The sequence below is a fragment of the Tympanuchus pallidicinctus genome, unplaced genomic scaffold (assembly GCF_026119805.1).
Source record: "Tympanuchus pallidicinctus isolate F22 unplaced genomic scaffold, pur_lepc_1.0 scaffold24, whole genome shotgun sequence".
Lineage (NCBI taxonomy): Eukaryota > Metazoa > Chordata > Aves > Galliformes > Phasianidae > Tympanuchus > Tympanuchus pallidicinctus.
Genome location: NW_026294741.1, coordinates 3290021 through 3307506, shown reverse-complemented (window position 1 = coordinate 3307506; position 17486 = coordinate 3290021). Strand labels below are relative to the sequence as shown.

Genomic DNA, 17486 nt, shown 5'->3' with positions numbered 1-17486 from the left:
TTTTTATTTACTTGGCTAGATATTTGCATGTAGACTGACTTACAAAGTGTTAGACAATTCTTATAGTGTGGCGTGGGTTTGCTTTCTTTTGCTTTGCTTTACATTAAATACACTGAGAATTTCCTACAATTCAGAGCTGTCAGTAAGGTAGTGAGCTCTTTTTTGCTGCAGATTTTTTCCCATTCTTCACTTCTTTTACTCTTTGTAAGTGCTCTCATGCATTTTTGAGGTCTGAGCTGACATTCTCATCCTTAGCTTACAGGTCCTTCACTAAGTTTTGCAGATTGGTGCAAGTGGCCAGTAAAGGTGAATATTCCATTGATAATATGAAAATAACAAAAAGGCCTATAGAGAAAAGGTTATCACTTGCCACCTATGTCTGCTTTTAGATTCTTTTAACAAGTGTTTGTCTGAGCAGCGACAGGCCCTGATTTCCTGACTTTCCAGCCTTGAAAACCCACTAGCTGTGTTATAATGGAAATGGATAAGAGCAGTAAAAATTACCAAGAGACCAAAGGTAGGTTGCTGTGAAGAATGTTTCTTGGAAAGGAGATAAATGGGGACACAGTGAAAGAATGGTAAGTAATGAATCATCTAAAGATGTGGTTAGCCTTTCTCATAACACAAGAACAAATACACTGTGAAATTGTAAAGGTTGGGTAGTCAAAATGAACGAAATGTTTCTCTTACAGAGTCTGAGTAAACTCCAGAATATACAGTTACTGTTACTGAGGCTGAAGGCTTAACGAGATCCCAAAATTGACATTTATTTAGATAACAGGTGAACTTTGCATAAAGTAAGAGAGAGTGGCTATATAGACTGTATGTTTCAAAGGTCAGATGTATAATAATGAATAACAGTAATTATTTTGAAATCAAAGTTTTTTTTGTTCTTGACTTTAACAGCAATGAAAGGAAAGTAGCTGGTCAGAAAGGAAGGATGAGAAAATCTGTGATAAAGATCTGACCCAGTGCTGGACCTGTGCAGCTGTGATGGGCAAGAAAAGGTAAATTACCTTCTTTCCTTTCTGTGTATCACTGAAACACATATATATACATAACAGCCTGTAATATGCAAATACAGAATGAATATACAAGTATCCTTAAGCCAACAAGTTTCAGTTTGAGCTTGTGTGTTGTTTCTGTGGCTGTGTTCAAAGTGCATCTGTTCTGAAGTGCTATGCTAGATAGATGAGTAGCAAATTATTGAGAACATTGGAATTCAGAGAGAAAGTTGTGCCAGCCTTTGAAAGGTAATTTTCATCAGTACATCTAAATTTTTTTTCTGCAGCAGTGCAAAATGGAGGCATTCACTGCTCTTAAAAAGAAACAATTGTGTTTACTGACAGACTTTTCTCTGCTGCTAACACTGCCAGATGAACTCTATGTTGTTTCTATTGTTCGTTCTTTTACTGAGGTCAGGACTTCTCTCAGTGCTGGTTTCCCATAGGCTACTGTAGATAGACTTCAGTGAAGTTTGCAAGCATCCAGCTTATTTGAAATAGTAGCACCATCTAGAGGGCTGTTAATTCTTGATCCTTCTGTTAATCAAATCACTCAGGACACACCCAGGACAAATGCTATTTTTTTCATAGAGTTTTTCAGAATACAGCCACAGAAACTTGCCAAAGAATTCGAAATAATTATTTAACAAAAATCAAAATGTAAACAAGCTTTGAATCTCACGATTAGGGAGACTACAAAAGGTGTTCAAAGTAGGGATGTTGAATGTCATACTATTCTCAAGGTGTATCTCTGAACTCCTGTTAGCAGTTTCTAGAGGTTCCAGTCAAGACTTCCTTATGCTCCTTACTGAATATACTAAGAGACCGTCTGTATGTGAAACAAGTGCAGCTAAGTAAACAAGACAGGCTGAGGCAGTGAAACTCCAGCCATTAATAATAAATATAGAAAGGGGCCAACCAGAAAAACAGAGGTCATTGTCTCCATGCCTTTATGTGCCAAAACAAATTTATTCTTCAATGCACACAGGGAACGTAATGTAGCTGGAAAGCATTTATGAAGTTTCTGTATTCTCTGTGAGGGATCCATTTGTCATAATTATCTGCCTGTGTGGAGACCTACTCTTAGTGGTTAAATTCCACCTTGATTTATATCAAGTGCCTACCAGAAGGATTTATTCACTTCCGTGGGTAACCTAAACAGAAGGTTGGTCTGTGCCTTCCTGTCCTTTTCTGCTCCAGCAAGATTACAGGGAGTGCAGGGGACTTGTTAATAAAAAAGAAATTGAAATGCAGAGTGAAAACACTCATCTATATAATGAAAATGTATATGTCATGTGTTTGTGGGATAGAGTGATGCTGGTGGTCTTTTGGTTGCTTTTTTTTTTTTTTTTAAACCCTTAGCCCTCTTTTGGAAGCAAAAAAAGAAAATTTTCATTTTTCTCAAGTAAGTTATTACTAACCTATCAGAATTTCTAGCTATATCACCACTTAGTTACTGCTGCAGGCAAGAGTTTGTTTCCCACAGCTGGGGCAATATAGCTTAGCAGGGTCTCTAACCTGGTGTCACATTTATTTAGAGTAAGCTAACCATGGCTCTGCCACAGTTTTCTTCCTTCATCTTCATTCCATCTAAATGCACAGAAGTGCTTTGAAAATGAAGGTGCATCTCTGTTAAGGCAGACTGGATGGAATGCCTACAGGGGACACGCTGCTTCTGAAGAGACAAGGAGCACAAAGCCTTAGTGGAGGGCTGTGACTAACCCCCAGGAAAGAGGGGTGGCTTGTCAGGAAGTGTTTGCTCTTTAAGAACAGCTTTGCTAGGACCAGACACTGCTGTTGGTACTGCTAGACAATTCCACTGGCTGACAAGAAGCATGGCTTTACAATAAATCAGTCTTTATTTCTATTTTTGGGGTGGAGGTTCAGCTCTATGCTGGCTCAAAAACAAAGGAAATGGAGTTGATGTGCTCACCTCATCTGTCTGTGAGTGACTGTAATTAGCAGTAAGTGTAAATAATGAGTGTAAATGTGCGTATGATGGGAGACAGCAAGAAGTGAGTTCATCTAAGGTGAGTTGGGCTTCACTTTACTGGGAATTGAAAATGGACTGATTAACATGTGTAAAAGCCAAACGTTGATCTGAGTATGCTACAGCACTGCCATACCTGAGATGCAACTTATGCTTAGTCAGTCACATAAGCTGCTGCATCTTTCAAATTCCAATGATTTCTGAATTATTTGAGGAAAGTATATAAATTACCTGAAAAATGTGGAGCCACATAACCTGTATTATGTACTTATTGTGCCCTCTGCAGCAGCTGGCATTGTAGCCCGCATCCCACTTGTCCTAATTAAACACCAACGTTAATCCCTTCTCAGGCAGCGCATTGTCAGTTTTTGGTGGGCTCCATGGGAGCCTGCACAGCCCACCAGAGGGCCCCCACGCTGTGTGCACAGATCCTACCCAGTCCCATAGCTGACTTGCCCCACGAAAACCCTTCTTCCTCTGACACCGCTGTCCTACTCTACTGCCCCCAATCACATTCATCATGCAGGATTGCATTTCTCTTTGCCAAAAGCCAGGTAATGCCACTGTCCTTCTGTGGCAAACATCTGTGAGAATGAAGGTACTTATGAGTCTTTCTTGCTCCACTAGGCAATAGGCAAAGATGTACTAAGGCCTGGAAGGAATATGTCTTAATCAATGCTGCCATATACAGCGTGAGCACTCTGGGTCTTATGATGTGGTTACAGAGCTCTGAAGTGCTTCCCATCACCCACACCATGCAGACTGGGATTACTTCTGACTCTGGAATAGTTTCCACGGAGAAAATATGGACCCAATTTCATCAGATGTTAAACTGTACAAAAAGCTTCAGGATAGATGGTGGAGAGTACACTATTTTTTTGGGAAGGAAGGGAAATCATCCAAATGATCTCATGAGACTTCTGCCTTTCTGGTGTGTTTGTGATACTGTGGCAGAGCTACATCACTATTAGTAATGCTTCCTGTTTCAATATGCTGGCAATGAGAGGGTATGAAGAGACATGAATATTTACAAAATCACTGAGGTTTTCAGAGTCCATCATCAACCAAAATTGTACTTGTCTGTCATTGTTTTAATCAGCCTTCCTGAACAGTTTAGTCACCTGAATGTTGACATGAAAGGTCATGTCACCTGGAATTGCCATGTCAGCCCACTGTGGAGCAGCCAAGGAGAGCAACTCCCAGTGACAGGAACTGGGAAGAAGTGTGTCCTACTCACTCAGCCAGTAAGAGCAGTTTTAAGCAATGTCATCAAGTGGAAGTCATTTCTCTCCAAGGTGGTATAGTAGGTGTAGCTCAGAGACAATTCCTCTTATTCCAAAGGAGAGTGGATAATGAACCACCCAGGGAAAAGGGATTGTGTCCTCAGTTTTTGAAAGTCAGGAACGTTTAATTGATGTAGAGAAAGACACAGGAAAGCCAATGTCCCTCATTAGCAGCAAGATTCAGAATAGTGAAATTTAGGGCTGGAAATGGACAGAGGGTTCTCAAGAGACTGATTTGCAATGACAAATGGAACATCTCTATCTTAGCTAGGGTCTGTATGACAGAAAATGGAAGCACTCACAAAGGGGACAAAATCTGCATAATAAAAGATATTTTAATGAGAATAGTGGTTGAAATTGAGACAGGAAAATGTATCCTGGAAAGATGATCTATCCATGGGGCACGTGTGATGTGTATCTGCTTAGAGAATTCCCTTTGGAAACACTAGAAGATTCAAGATTCAGCTCATGTATACAAATACATGCTGTGCCATCCTGATTGCAGCAACATGGCACATGCATGTTTTAGCTCTCTTATTTTTGAAGTTTATTTCAATTGTTCAATGTTCTCCTTGAATTCTTCTTCACTTATTTCCCAGGAACAGCTTGACAGTAAGTGAAAGGGGCCTGCAGGGACTTTGCTTTGTTGTCGTCAGTGAGCACCTGATAGAAGTGCTACAGGTGAGGTGAGGTTTAGCTCTCAGTGGAAGACCTGAGAGTGGGTGAATTTTTGTTCCCCTTCGTATTATCTTTATACAGCTTTAACTAGATCTTTGGAGGGGGAAAGAACTGTTCCCCAGACTTAGACGAGTGAAACCAATTAAAATACTCTCTTTTAAATGAGGAGTTTTGATGCTCCTTTGACTGAAGCATCAAACAGCCAAACAACAGTTCAGCCTAAAATTATTATAACATTTCTGTTCCTCGTCAGCTTTGGTGGTGAGCCCCTGAAGGCTACTTGAGTCAAGCAGCAGCAGAACAGACTGGAGTAAAAAAACTGTAGCATATAGGTGGGGCGTGCTTTGTTCACAGTGTATTCCTTGAGGCATTTTCATATTGCTTAATTCCCCAGTGCTGTTTAGTGTTACCAGAAATCATGCACCACCACTAAGATTGACTGAGGGTACAAACTCATTCTGAAATAGCTGGAGATCAACCTTGACCTAATTGGGACTCTGAGGTTCGGAGCAGCCAAGTCAAGTTTTTGCTTTGAAAGTTCTCAGTGAAGTGTTACATGTTGGTTCGAGTTGGTCTGAGTTCTGTTTAGAGTAGCAGTGTGACCATGCTGTTGTGTCTTTCCTATTACTCGTTTCTGTCTCTTCATCTGGTTAAAAGTTAGCTGGAAAATCTATGGGAAAGTGATAGTATCTTCCCCTTTTTAGCATACACTACAGAAGTGCTCTTCATGTGGTTCTTCAGCATTAAATGCACATACATTCTCCTAAAAGCATAGTCTGTGGGATACCTTGTGGAGCCTTCCCACAACAGACCGGTAGTGCTGAATCCTTTTCCAAGAAACAAAGGGAATTCAGGTGCATTTTTTCCATAAAATCATGAGAGAATCAATGAAATGCTGTGCTCGGGGAAACTGGGCTGCTGCTGGTAGTTGCTGTGCACAGCGCTGTAATACTTAAACTTCTGAGGACATCAGGGAATGGAATACTGACAATAAGCAATCTACAATTACCCATGCTGTTGCCTCTTAATGTTACGAATGTTTTTTAGAGAATGGCTTTTCCTCCCACTGATTACCAGGTGGAGCACTGCGATTCACAGAATTAAATGTGAAATCAGAACAATTTCTTAATGCAGGTTTGACTCAGATCACGTCAGCAGAACAGAAAATGCAGTTTGCTGATGTCAGATGGCGAATCTCCAAATCCCCAATCCCTCCCATCTGGGGCTTCCTTCATCTTGTTCAGTTTAGTTTCTAGAGTCTAGCTGTTGCTAGAAAAACAAGATAATGAATGCCAGATAGGGCATCTGCTGCTTGTTGGTGCTGTGCACGCCTTCCAAAGCTAATGTTTTCAAGTCATTTTTCATAGGAGATGCATGTCTGGTTTTTAATGGAGTGTCTTTATGGAGTTTCTTTAAGTAAGTGAGACAGCTGGTAGCTGATGTGAAGCTCTGTAAAGTGGTCTGCACAGCCATGATGCAAAATTCTCCATGGCTTGTAAGAAATCTGAGTGGAACAGGTCTGGGAACTTAAAGGCTGAGTGCATTAATGATGAAAACTATAAGAAAATGGTTGCACAGATGTGACTTACTGTAGTTCTGCTTCTTATTTCCTGACTCTTGGGTCTGCCCTCAGAGCAGCTCTGTTCAGGCTCACAACACCCATGTGCAGCACGTGGTGTTTTTACCCATTTTCAGGAAGACTAGCCAGAAATAATCTGTCCACATGTTTTCTAAATCTAAATCTTCTAAAACAATTGCACAGAAAAGGCCACACTGGCAACTTAGTGACCTCATAATGGAGGGAGATGCTGTTAACACGTATCAGGCAAGATGAAGTGTAATTCTTGGGCATGTGAATTGTTAGAGCTCTCACAATCTTCTCTTTTTTCATAGTCAGATTTGATACAAGGCTCTGGCTCTTGCTTGTCCCTGTTTTTCTTTTTGGCTAAGTGCCACAACATTGTAAATAGACCACACTGATAGGTCCTGTGTGCTGCTAAGTACCCAGTACTTTCAGATACAGCTGCTTTCTAAGTTCAAAGTACAGCTTGCTGCTGAACTTATTCTGCCTTCTTTGCAAAGGAATTTAATTGCTTTTCTACAGTGGTTTTTAGGAGAGTTAAAGCAAGAGTCCTTAAATGCACCTTCACCCAGATTTAATCTAACTTTGCCTATTTTCACATGCAATACTCCAGCCTCAGAGTGACTGCAATTAAACAGTTTCTTGTAGTTAGTGTGGAGAACAAAGCCAGTGTTCTTCCAGGCAAGATTAAATGCCATTATTCAGTTCTTGAGTGGTTGGATCAGCAGCTAGGAGACCATCAAAGCAACTGACTCTAGACTGCAGCATATTAGCTTAGGCAGTCATTTGACAAGGTGTGAACAGCTTTGCCCAGTGCAGGGTTTGGAGTATATCATCATCGGGTTGGAATATATCATCATCAGTTTGTGTCAGGCAGAGCTGGATGTGTGCTTGGCTCATCCAACCACGCTCTCCTAATGCCAAATGGAACTGGTGTAGGCATGAACCTTTTCTCTGTGCTGTTCTGTGGAAGCTGATTCATTACCAGAAACAACGTAACATTCCTGGTATTTCACACCAAAGGGCTGACCGCGATGTGATGCAAAGATAAAACCCAGCAGTCCTGTTCTTTAAAGAGATCTGCTTGAACAAGTGGAGTTCACTTACAGTTTGCAGATGTATTTTAGAGTCATTCTGTTCAGGTTCGATTGCCTGTTCTAAATCTGAACATCTTGAAGGTATTTTATGTTTTCATTTCCAGCTTCCTCAAACATTACTCTTTCTTCCCTTTTTTTACAGTGGAGAAATATTTTTGTTTTTCCAACCTGCATTATTCCTCTTAAATCCCATTTATTAATCAAGTGAAGGAAAGGCGAGTTCTGAGTTTGTCTTTTAGGTTTCATTGCAAGGACATGCAGGTTTTAAGTGCACCTTTAACACTGGTAACTGAAAGACTCTGTAGGGAGAGCAGAACTTATGGTTCCTTTTCTGGCATGTCCCAAAAAAGAAGTGTGCAGCAACCACTGCTTAACAGCTCAAAACCAGCAGAGCTGGAAAACACCATTCCCTGTAGTGAGAATTCTCCATAGTGAGAAGTCACATCAGTGCTGTTTCTGTGAAACACAGGCGTGTTGTATCCTCACAGACCCTGAGGGTACACATTCATCAGAAAACGTGCAGATAGGGAAAGATCTAAACACACCCGCCATGTTTTCACTCACGTTATTGCTATGAAAGCAGATTTTCTGAACCCATTTCTATTTTTTTTCTTAGAAATAGCAAAAATATTTGCTTTCTGGAGCACTTATCACGATTGCTTTCTCATTTTTGCTTTGTGCTCTCTCAATAGTTCCATAATGTATAATAAACTAAGCACGACATAAAGGGATGTCATTTACAACCTAAATGTGTGTGCATAACCATTTTCTTCTGAATACAGAATGTAAACTGCAGAGTGCTGTGATCATTTTAGATATTCTACTGCTACCATTAAGTCATCCGTGAGCGACTCAGCTTTAGTAATAATTTAGTATATAATTATTGCGTGTGTGTCATCCCACTTTGGCAGCTGTGAAGTAAAGAGTTTGTTGTCTAGCAAGTTTCTCTCTGCTTCCTAATTTCAGATGTAAGAAACCCTGTAAGGCTTCAGCGCTCCAGTGCCGTACTTATCTGTGCTTTCCAACAGCCAAGCAAACCTGATGACTGAAGAAGGGGGTTTGTGCATTTTTAGAATCATTTTGACCCTGAATATAGTTTTACTCATTTGGAAGATTCCTTCTGTTGGACGTTGTCGAAACATCAGTGGGCCCCAAATCTGAGCTTCATTCGTACAACTCGGAGGCGCCTTCTCTACTCTGCCATGCAGGTTTTGTAAACAGGGTAAGTTCTGTAAGAGCTCTGTGGGTGTTTGGAGTAGGTGTGATGCTTTTCCAGAGAATGAAATCTTCTAAACTATCCTCACTAAGCCTGGCTTTCAACTGGAGAATGCTGTTGTGGTTGTTGCCATTTTTCTAATTTATTAATCTGTCTTTCTCCCAAGGTGTGCCACACTGACTTAGAGGCATTCAGAAATTAAGATACAGCTTATTTCATTTATATTTCTCTGCTTAATGCACTGTGACACTTTCTGATTTCTGTGCTGAGGCGATCCAAAATATACTGGCATACAGGCTGAAGTTAAAAATATTTTTACCTTCTACTGAGAGATTCACTCACTGTAGTAACTGTCAGAGGCAGAATAGCTGGCATGGTAGAGTAGCCTTTATTTCAACTCTCTAAAACATCCTCTTTTTGTTCAATTTGGAGATAAGCAGGAGAATAATTTTAAAGCATTTTCCTCACTGAAAGACATTGCTTTTCACAGAGACTTTTAATATTTTGGGTAGGAAAAACTTTTGTAGTAAAATAATGTAGCTTCTCCCCAAGAAAAAAATGACATTTCCATAGTGTCTGATGTCCACCACAGCCCGTCAAAAGATTGAAAATCTTACAGGAAGAGTAAACTCTTCCTATCAAGTGTGACTTTCTACTGATTGGATATATGTGCCATAAATAATGCACAAAAGTAAAATGGAATTTTTATCATCTTTCCTCTGGGGGAAAGGATTGTTTTATGAGTTGGTAAGAATCAGCTGTGGGTGTTCAAAGGATCCCGTGAATGAAACATCTCTCGGTGGTCACCACCTCTGCTCTGCCCCTAAGGGAGAAGAGAAGACCTTTGTCCCATGACAGTCCCCCAGATAAATGTTTATGGTGTCACTGATCTGCTGAGGTATGAGTATGTATGATTTTTCTCAGATAAGTGAAAGGTGGGTCTGTGATATTGTGTGAAATGCTTCACTCTGTAAAAGTGGTGAAGTCCCATTCACCATTACAGACAAAGGCACGTCTCTCTTCTCCCTGTCACGCTGGAGGTGAGATACTACATCCACAGTGTCCTCAGAATCTCCTCCAAAGTAATTCTTAATACTATAAATCAACACAGTATTTTTGTCTCACGGCCCACTTCAAATAAGGGACCTCTCTGATGGCAGGTAAGTAACAATTAAATAGATAATGAGACTCAAAAATAGTTACAACTAAAGATGACACTCCATATCAGGTTACATGGACTGCAATAATTATGATTTTGCATTCTCCAGACTGTTCCAATATTTTTCTCTGTATGTCATAGATTACATAAAATGATAGTGCACGGGAAGGTGATGATGAAAGCAGTTAGTCATTAAACTAACAAGACAGAGGGAGGAAGAAGCTGATAAGCCTAAAAAAGCTCCATTTATTCTCATGACATTTGTATGAATGTACCTAAAATAAGAACTGAGTTCAGTAAGTGATACAGTCAAAAGCCTGGGCTTAATTTTCATCTGGGCTTGCAATTAATAGTGATTAAAAATGAGGAGCAGACACTACTTCAGCACTGTGGGAGGTTACTGTTATGCCTGCAGTTTTTTACTTGTGCAGACTCTGACATCTTGTCTGAAATAGTCTCCATCAGATCTTAGATGTGGCTTTGAAAGCAGTATATTAAATGACAAAAATATACAGAAGTGAACCGTTCCTCTTTTTCCTCTTCAAACTCTTCCCTTAAATCACTGGTGGTTCGACAGTGTTCCATCACAGACTGAAAGTTCAGTGTTATCTTTGATTACTTTCACCTCTCCTAAATGTTTCCTGCTCTCAAGACAGTGCTAAAATGTCTGCAGTGACAATTGCCTGCAGGTGGGGCTTTTGACATACTCCCCCTGTGGATGTCCCATGCAGAAATGTGCAACAGCTCCAGCATTGCTCACAAATTAAAAGCTCTTCCCTGCGTCCATTGTGTGCTTTACAGATTTTAACCTTAGCCTTTGCTTTTTCTGGCTCTGTGACCACTCTGTGACCCTCTAACTTTCACACATGTACCAACTGTGTTTTTCTCAAATCAAAACTCCTTTTGCTGACATATTTTTTGACCTATTGGTCTGTTTCCAACAACTCCCTTCCTCTAAAATCACTTACTTTGTAAAGCTGTTTGATGCCCGTCTCCATCTCATTCTAGTCCCCTTGGATGTGATTTATGTCAAGTATCACATCGCCCAACACATTCAAGTGAAGGCTGTGATATGCCTGCCCTCTTTTTCATCCCTGTTGTCAGGTCTTTTCAGACCTGCTTCACAATCTGCCTTCTATATGTTGAGACAGAGTAGAAAATCTGTATGTACTTTTGTCACATTAAGAAAAGTGGATGTAGGAGGGGAAAAAAGTGCAGTACATGTTGTTCAGATCTGTTTAGTTTGTCCTTGGGTACGGAGGGACTTCCCCAGTCTGCTTGGGAATGGATCCATGACCTTGTAAAACTTACTGTTTCTACATTCAATTGATTTTACATTAATTGTGGATCCTAATTTAGGTGGATCCTAAATCCACCTTCTTGCTTTCAGGTTGTTGTTGTCATTTAAAATCATGCCTGCGAGTATTATGTTGAGAAATTGGAAGATTATTATTATTACTGACAGAATTTGTGTTGTGAGGGTTTTTAGGCAGATAACATGCATTAACATCTTTTTGTGTGGCACAATGTTGGTGATTCCCATGCAGCAGAGCCATGGCTTATTCTTTTTTTCCTTCTGAAATGCTGACAAATGTCACCAGCACACAAAGGTCCTTGATGTCACCCCTGTGATCATTTGTTTAGCTGAGATCAGGCTGGACACTGTTCAGAGCTACTGTTCTTGTGATTGATGAACTCGCTTCAGTTTAACTTAGGCACATACCTGAAGTTACAGTTCTGCTGGATTTATGGTATCACTCTTAATGACCCTTTCTTAGAATTTAAACAATCTTGAGCATAACCCTCCTGCCTTGACACATAAAATGACATGTGTGTGCCTAATAACTGAAAATTGAGAAACTTTGATAAGAAGATCAAGAGTTGTATGATTACCTGTGAATAAATTGTAAGTGGGTAATTTGGTCCCCATACTTTCTTGAACTGTTAAGTAACCACGATTCTACTCACTGCAGAAACATGATTAAAGATAACAAAGAAGCTGTTCCACTAATGGGCAAGAAAACAAATCCACCTGGTGCACCCCCTTCAAATCAGCAAGAGAAGAAACCAACTGAGGGCACTCCCACAAAGAAAAGGTAGGACGTTGTATCTCCCTTTTAATCTCTTCTAGTAGATATTTGGAATGCAGTATCACTAATATCTTTATTCATGCTGCATATGTGAATGAGATAGACCAGATAAAAGAAGATGCTTTCAAAAAATGGAGGGCTTATGGTGTTTGTAGGTGGAAGAGTATTCTGTTTAGAGAGACGTATGTGTTCACCCTAATAGGAAAAACACTCTATCCTAGAGACATCAGATGTGAGCACTGGTCTGTTAAAGCTGCTCTGCATCCACTTTATATACCTTTATGAGCTTACAAGAATTTGGTCTGATGATGATCAGCATTTCAGCTGGAGAAGGTAAAGTGGTCTTTTTAAAGCCATGACGCGGCAGGACGCACCAGGCTTTGTAGGAAAGATGCTGGCCTGGAAAAAAGGAACATTGCAAACAGCATCAGAAGGAAATATAGCAGGTTGTGGGGAGGCAGAGGTGGAATTAAAGAATGAGAGCTGGTAGGGCAGGAGGTTTGGGATATCCTTATTACAAACAGAAACCCACGTTCATTAAATTTTTCATGATTCTGATTAATGAGATTTCTTACCTATTTTATTTTATAACATAAAATATTCCCTTTCATTCATATTTTATGGTAAGGAATTAATACAAAGATTGAGGGTTTTAATTTAATGTGAATACTGTAATAAAAGCAGTAATTCATCCCTGATACTGTGTGTTATTGAAATCACTTATGTTACTGTAGACCGAGGATGAATTTAATTCATAAACTTTTCACTCTGGCTAATTACTAGCTATTAGGGCAACATGTGAAGGCCCAGGCAATTGTGGCTGTTCTAACATTTATGATTTCTTAATAATCCAAGGAATCACTTTCTACAGAAATGCTGTCACAAGGTATTTGAAACCCACTGCCTGGTTGGCCCAATTTCTCCTTCCAATATTAAATGCAAAAAGAGAAACTCTGTGTTCAAATCATCACACTTTGCTTGTAGAAGGGCTCCATGGGGTGTATGAAGAACTCAGCCAGTACTCCAAAAAGGGGCAATTCCATGGAAGATCTTATAGTTAAAACAAATACTGACAAGTACTACACTTAATTACTTAATCTCCTGTCTCCTATTCTGTTTTGTGGTATCAGTAACAGTAACCCTGGGGGTTTGCCATCTCTCAACCAAGAGCTCAGGGTGTGGCCAACAACATTCCTGTAATATAAGGAGCGAAGATCACATGAATTTTAATGCAGTGGTTTAACGTGTTCTATTAATTACATGTTTCTAAGCTGCTGTACTTCTATAGGTTCAGAACGTTTCCTTCTGGCATATGGTGCCACTGAGCACCTGGTGCACCTCCATGGGTAGCATTTCTCACGTTGACAAATGTATTGGCAATATGTACTTGAAGACAGTGCGACTTCCCATTCCTGAAGGCCCCGGTGTCTGAGCGTGCTAACAGTACGTGTACAGGAAAACCAAGGGACAGGATGGGAGGAGCACTGCCAGCGTTGTCAGAACCTGATTATGTTTGTGGGCAGTGCTGCTGACAGCGTGCACCATGGCCACGTAAGCACCTGGGTATTTCTGGCAGTTGTCCCCTTGCTTTGCATGGTGGATTTTGGTTTTTGCCCCATGGTATTCCCAGAAAACCCACACGTTGGTATAGGCTAAGTGTGTTGGCTTCCAAAACAGGCACCACTTCATAGCTGCTGTACTGCTATCGCATGCCAGAATCTTCCACATGAATGCAGTGCTGTCACAGATATCAACCCGTGGCACGCCGCTCCTGGGGTGAGCAGCTGAGGCAGGCCAGCTAAGCCTGAAGAGCAGCACTTCTGGCTTTCTGGAAATGCACTGTAGCCTCTGACAGCTTTTACCTGTTGGGACAGATCCTGCACATCATAGTCGGGGAACGCACAAAGCAGCATGAATCCTTGGCATTTTCACTCCATAGCCTTTCTGCCAAGTTAAGATCCAAGTTAAGTGAAACAACGGTGAATCACAGCAGCTGTGAGTGTGGCGTGTGTGGTAGAAATGATAGCAGTGGTCCTCCTTCTGTCCAGGCTTTTCCTGTACTCTGACAAGTGCCCCACGCCGAGGTAATTTCAGGGATGCTCTGCTGACACGTCTCAAATGTTAAAAGGTCATGAAGTTTGAGCAGTTATACACAGTGAAATTAACGCTTGGATCGCTGTTCATCACTGCTGATGAGTTTGGAATGATAGCTACTGGCTGGAGAAAGAGGGACTAAATGTAGTAGATGAAGAAGCACATGTATGTGTGAGTGCTTATGCATATGTGTCTGGCTGTTTGTAAGTGTCTGGTGGTGCTGTGTTCAGCTGTGGGCACAGAAGCCCGATGTGAGGCTCCTTTTAGGTGCTGGTGTTGATGTTCAGACATGTCAGGATCTGATGTTGTGCTTTCTAAAAATATCTTGGGATCTTTTGCCCACCTGCCAACATGGAAGTGCTTAACTGATGGTAGAGGCTGGGATACTTCCAGGGAAAAGTAGACACCATCCTATTAGACAGGTATGATGCCAGAAAATATTAATTGTCAGTGTTGTTCCAGGTACTTACATGTAGTGAATTCTGTATCTTGTGGTTGAATTTGATGTTTTTGCTAATAACTTTTCAATGCAATATGTTCAACAGTTCACATTTTTTTCTGGAGATCGAGGGTTTTGAAGGCAATGCAACTCCAAATAATACATCTCCCCCTGTGTTTTCAAAACCAATGGATTCGAATATTCGCCCATGGTAAGTTATCAGTGCATATACAAGAGTCATACTGCAAGTATATCTATTTCATTTTCAGCAGCTACTCCTTCTTCCTCCTTTGAGCTAAAGTTTCAAATGGTTTTACATAGATTTTGATCACTTGAAAGACAGAACTCTGTTGGAGGTCAATTGTTGCTGGATTATTTAATGCTGTCATTTACACTGAATACACTGAATAAATTTTAAATCAATTCTATCTTTTCCTTTCTAAGCATATGCTATTTGTGACAGATGAGGACAAACTCCATGCACCCAATTTTCTGATGTGAAAACAACAGCTTAATTTAGCAATATTCCCAGCTCTGTTTTTCATTAACAACAAACCAACATGAAAATGTTGAGTCTGAGATATTTAAAGCAGTTATTTATGCTGAATGAGTAGAGAAAAATTATGAGTGGGTAGAATGCACCAGATATTTAAAAACTGGAATGGTACTGAAAGCCAGAATTATGAATTAGGGAAATAATAATCAAATCTAGAATAAGCTCAGAATTACTAAATGTCTTTGTGTCTAATAGGTGACTGGTCAGCTTTCTGGAATTGTTGACAGTTGTATTGCTGTATCAGAGGAAAGGTACCCAGATTTTTCCTTCTCATTCAGGAACAAACCTGCACGAGACACACATGCACTTTGTCCCTGGATTTTCTGCAGAGAAGTGATGGGCTGAATAAGAATGTACTCTGAGCTTCTAGCTTTGTTTCAAATAAATATCTGCAGAGCAGTGTTGAATCCTTGCATTCTGTCCGTACATCCACCTTGTCAATAACTAATACTCCAGGCTCCCTAAGTTATTAACCTGTGAGAGTTCATCATATCCAAATCCCATAGAAAACAAAAATACAAGTGAGAAAAATGACAGTCAATCAACTCCTATGTCAGATTTGTTTTTAGAAATGTCTAGAAGTGGCATACAGAAATTACAAAATACCAATGCCACTGAAGTCCTTTAAATTTATTACCTAAATATGCATAGAGGGCCCAGGCTTTACTTTCTTTTAGCTGAAATTTCCATTCCAGTCAGCTGCAAGATGTTCTTGAGTTGCCTACAGTGTACTGTGTAGTAAATCTTTCAATCACATTCACTGTGTGCAATACATGCAAGATTACTGCTTTAACACTTGTTTTGTGGCAGATGACAAATTAAGTATGTGAGAAGGCAGACTGTACGTCTCATGGTGCAACACTGAAGATGTTGCACAAAAAGTGTTAAACAAACACCGAAGAAAAAACTCCCACAGGTTCAAGATCTCAAATGAAATAATGTAGAAAAACACAAAACAGGCTGCTTTCCTCAGCATTTTTTAAATGTAATAAAATCCTGTGGATCTCTTCCTTTTTGTCACTCCTTTGGAAACAGACAATCCTAGCACTGACTGGTTCTTCATGCGCTTTGCCAAAATGTCTTCCAATATCTTCCTGTCTTAGCAGTTGTGCTTTTCTCATTTCTGCAGTGCGTCTGCAAATGGGGAAGACATGGATTCCCCACAGTCTCTTCAGGATGATGTGACTGAATATAGCCCTAATGCAGACTGTTGTTGGTGAGTGGAGATGGGAAGTATTTCTTAAAGCATTTTCTACACATGAAAGCTATAGTAGGGTAGGTATTACCAATTGTGCCCAGAAATGAGGCGTGTATGCCTTTCTGAATACTCAGTAATTAAACTCAGAAATAACTCTAAGTTTTGCTTTTCAACAGCATTTTCCTAGCAAATAAGTAATGTACAGAAATATATGGAGAGATCCATACTGGGACACCTGTATGGGAACGGGGCAAGTCACTGTAGTCTGGTGCAAGTAATTGTATTTCTTTTTCCTCGTATGTAGAAAATAAAGTAAACTGACTCAGCAATTCCAATATTATTTTTGATCATTCAGTGCAAACATAGCACAAGGACCTGAGCAGACAGGAGCCCGGAAGAAGCTGAAGAAATACCTGTTTCGGGCAGTATCTGAGGGGAATATTGAAGAATTGCAAGGACTGCTCGCAGAGCTGAAGGAGAGATCAAATGTTTGCACAAACATGACAGTGCCAGGTGAGCTGTGGACTTGTCTGAAGGAAGACTCTTACCTCTTCTGGCAGTGCATGTGTATTCTGCTAGGAAATACCTCAGTGCAGCAGCCAGTCGTGTGTAAATCTGAAGTCATTTGTTTGCAATCAAATGGATGTCATTTCTTATTTCTAAATGAAAGCATATTCAATCAGCTGCTTTCTTGCTGCCTCTGATGCAACACTGGGGAGTATTTGTCTCTTATTTATGTTACCCTGGGGATCTAATGCACTGTATTCCCACAGCCATACCTGAGCTAGCTTCTGCAGTACAAGACTCAAAGCTGATGTCTCTGTCCTTGCTACAGTCAGTCTGGTTGTGGCATAGTCGCTGTCTGTGATGTGTGTGGCACGGTAGAGCAGGCAGAGAAGAAAAGAAGAGAATTAGGATTTGTCTGGAGTTACTGTGTTGGTGGGATAGCTGGGAAAGAAAGCAAGCAGACTGGCTGTCTTATTAACCACTACCACATCTCTGTGTCATCTCACAAAGTACACATAGCTCAAACATAGAGTGACTGGGTAACTGTTTACCAAACCATTTCTTTTCATATGTATTCCTCAGGCTCTGCTCCA

The 17486-nt window shown here is 40.4% G+C and overlaps 1 protein-coding gene across 3 annotated transcripts in view; it reads left to right on the top strand.

Annotated features, from left to right (window-relative positions):
- Window positions 1-49: 49 nt before the first annotated feature.
- The window catches only part of TRPV3 (transient receptor potential cation channel subfamily V member 3), a 26910-nt gene continuing 9473 nt past the window's right edge, over window positions 50-17486 (top strand). For 2 of the 3 annotated variants that reach the window (XM_052689182.1, XM_052689181.1), the window contains exons 1-6: window positions 50-1007; window positions 8601-8856; window positions 11983-12105; window positions 14739-14843; window positions 16318-16404; window positions 16742-16899. In XM_052689182.1, coding sequence (XP_052545142.1) covers window positions 11987-12105; window positions 14739-14843; window positions 16318-16404; window positions 16742-16899 — 469 coding nt within the window. In that variant the 5' untranslated portion in view covers window positions 50-1007; window positions 8601-8856; window positions 11983-11986. Of the gene's footprint in view, window positions 1008-8600; window positions 8857-11982; window positions 12106-14460; window positions 14616-14738; window positions 14844-16317; window positions 16405-16741; window positions 16900-17486 lie in introns of those variants that run through there. The other variant, XM_052689183.1, reaches the window with a different exon arrangement.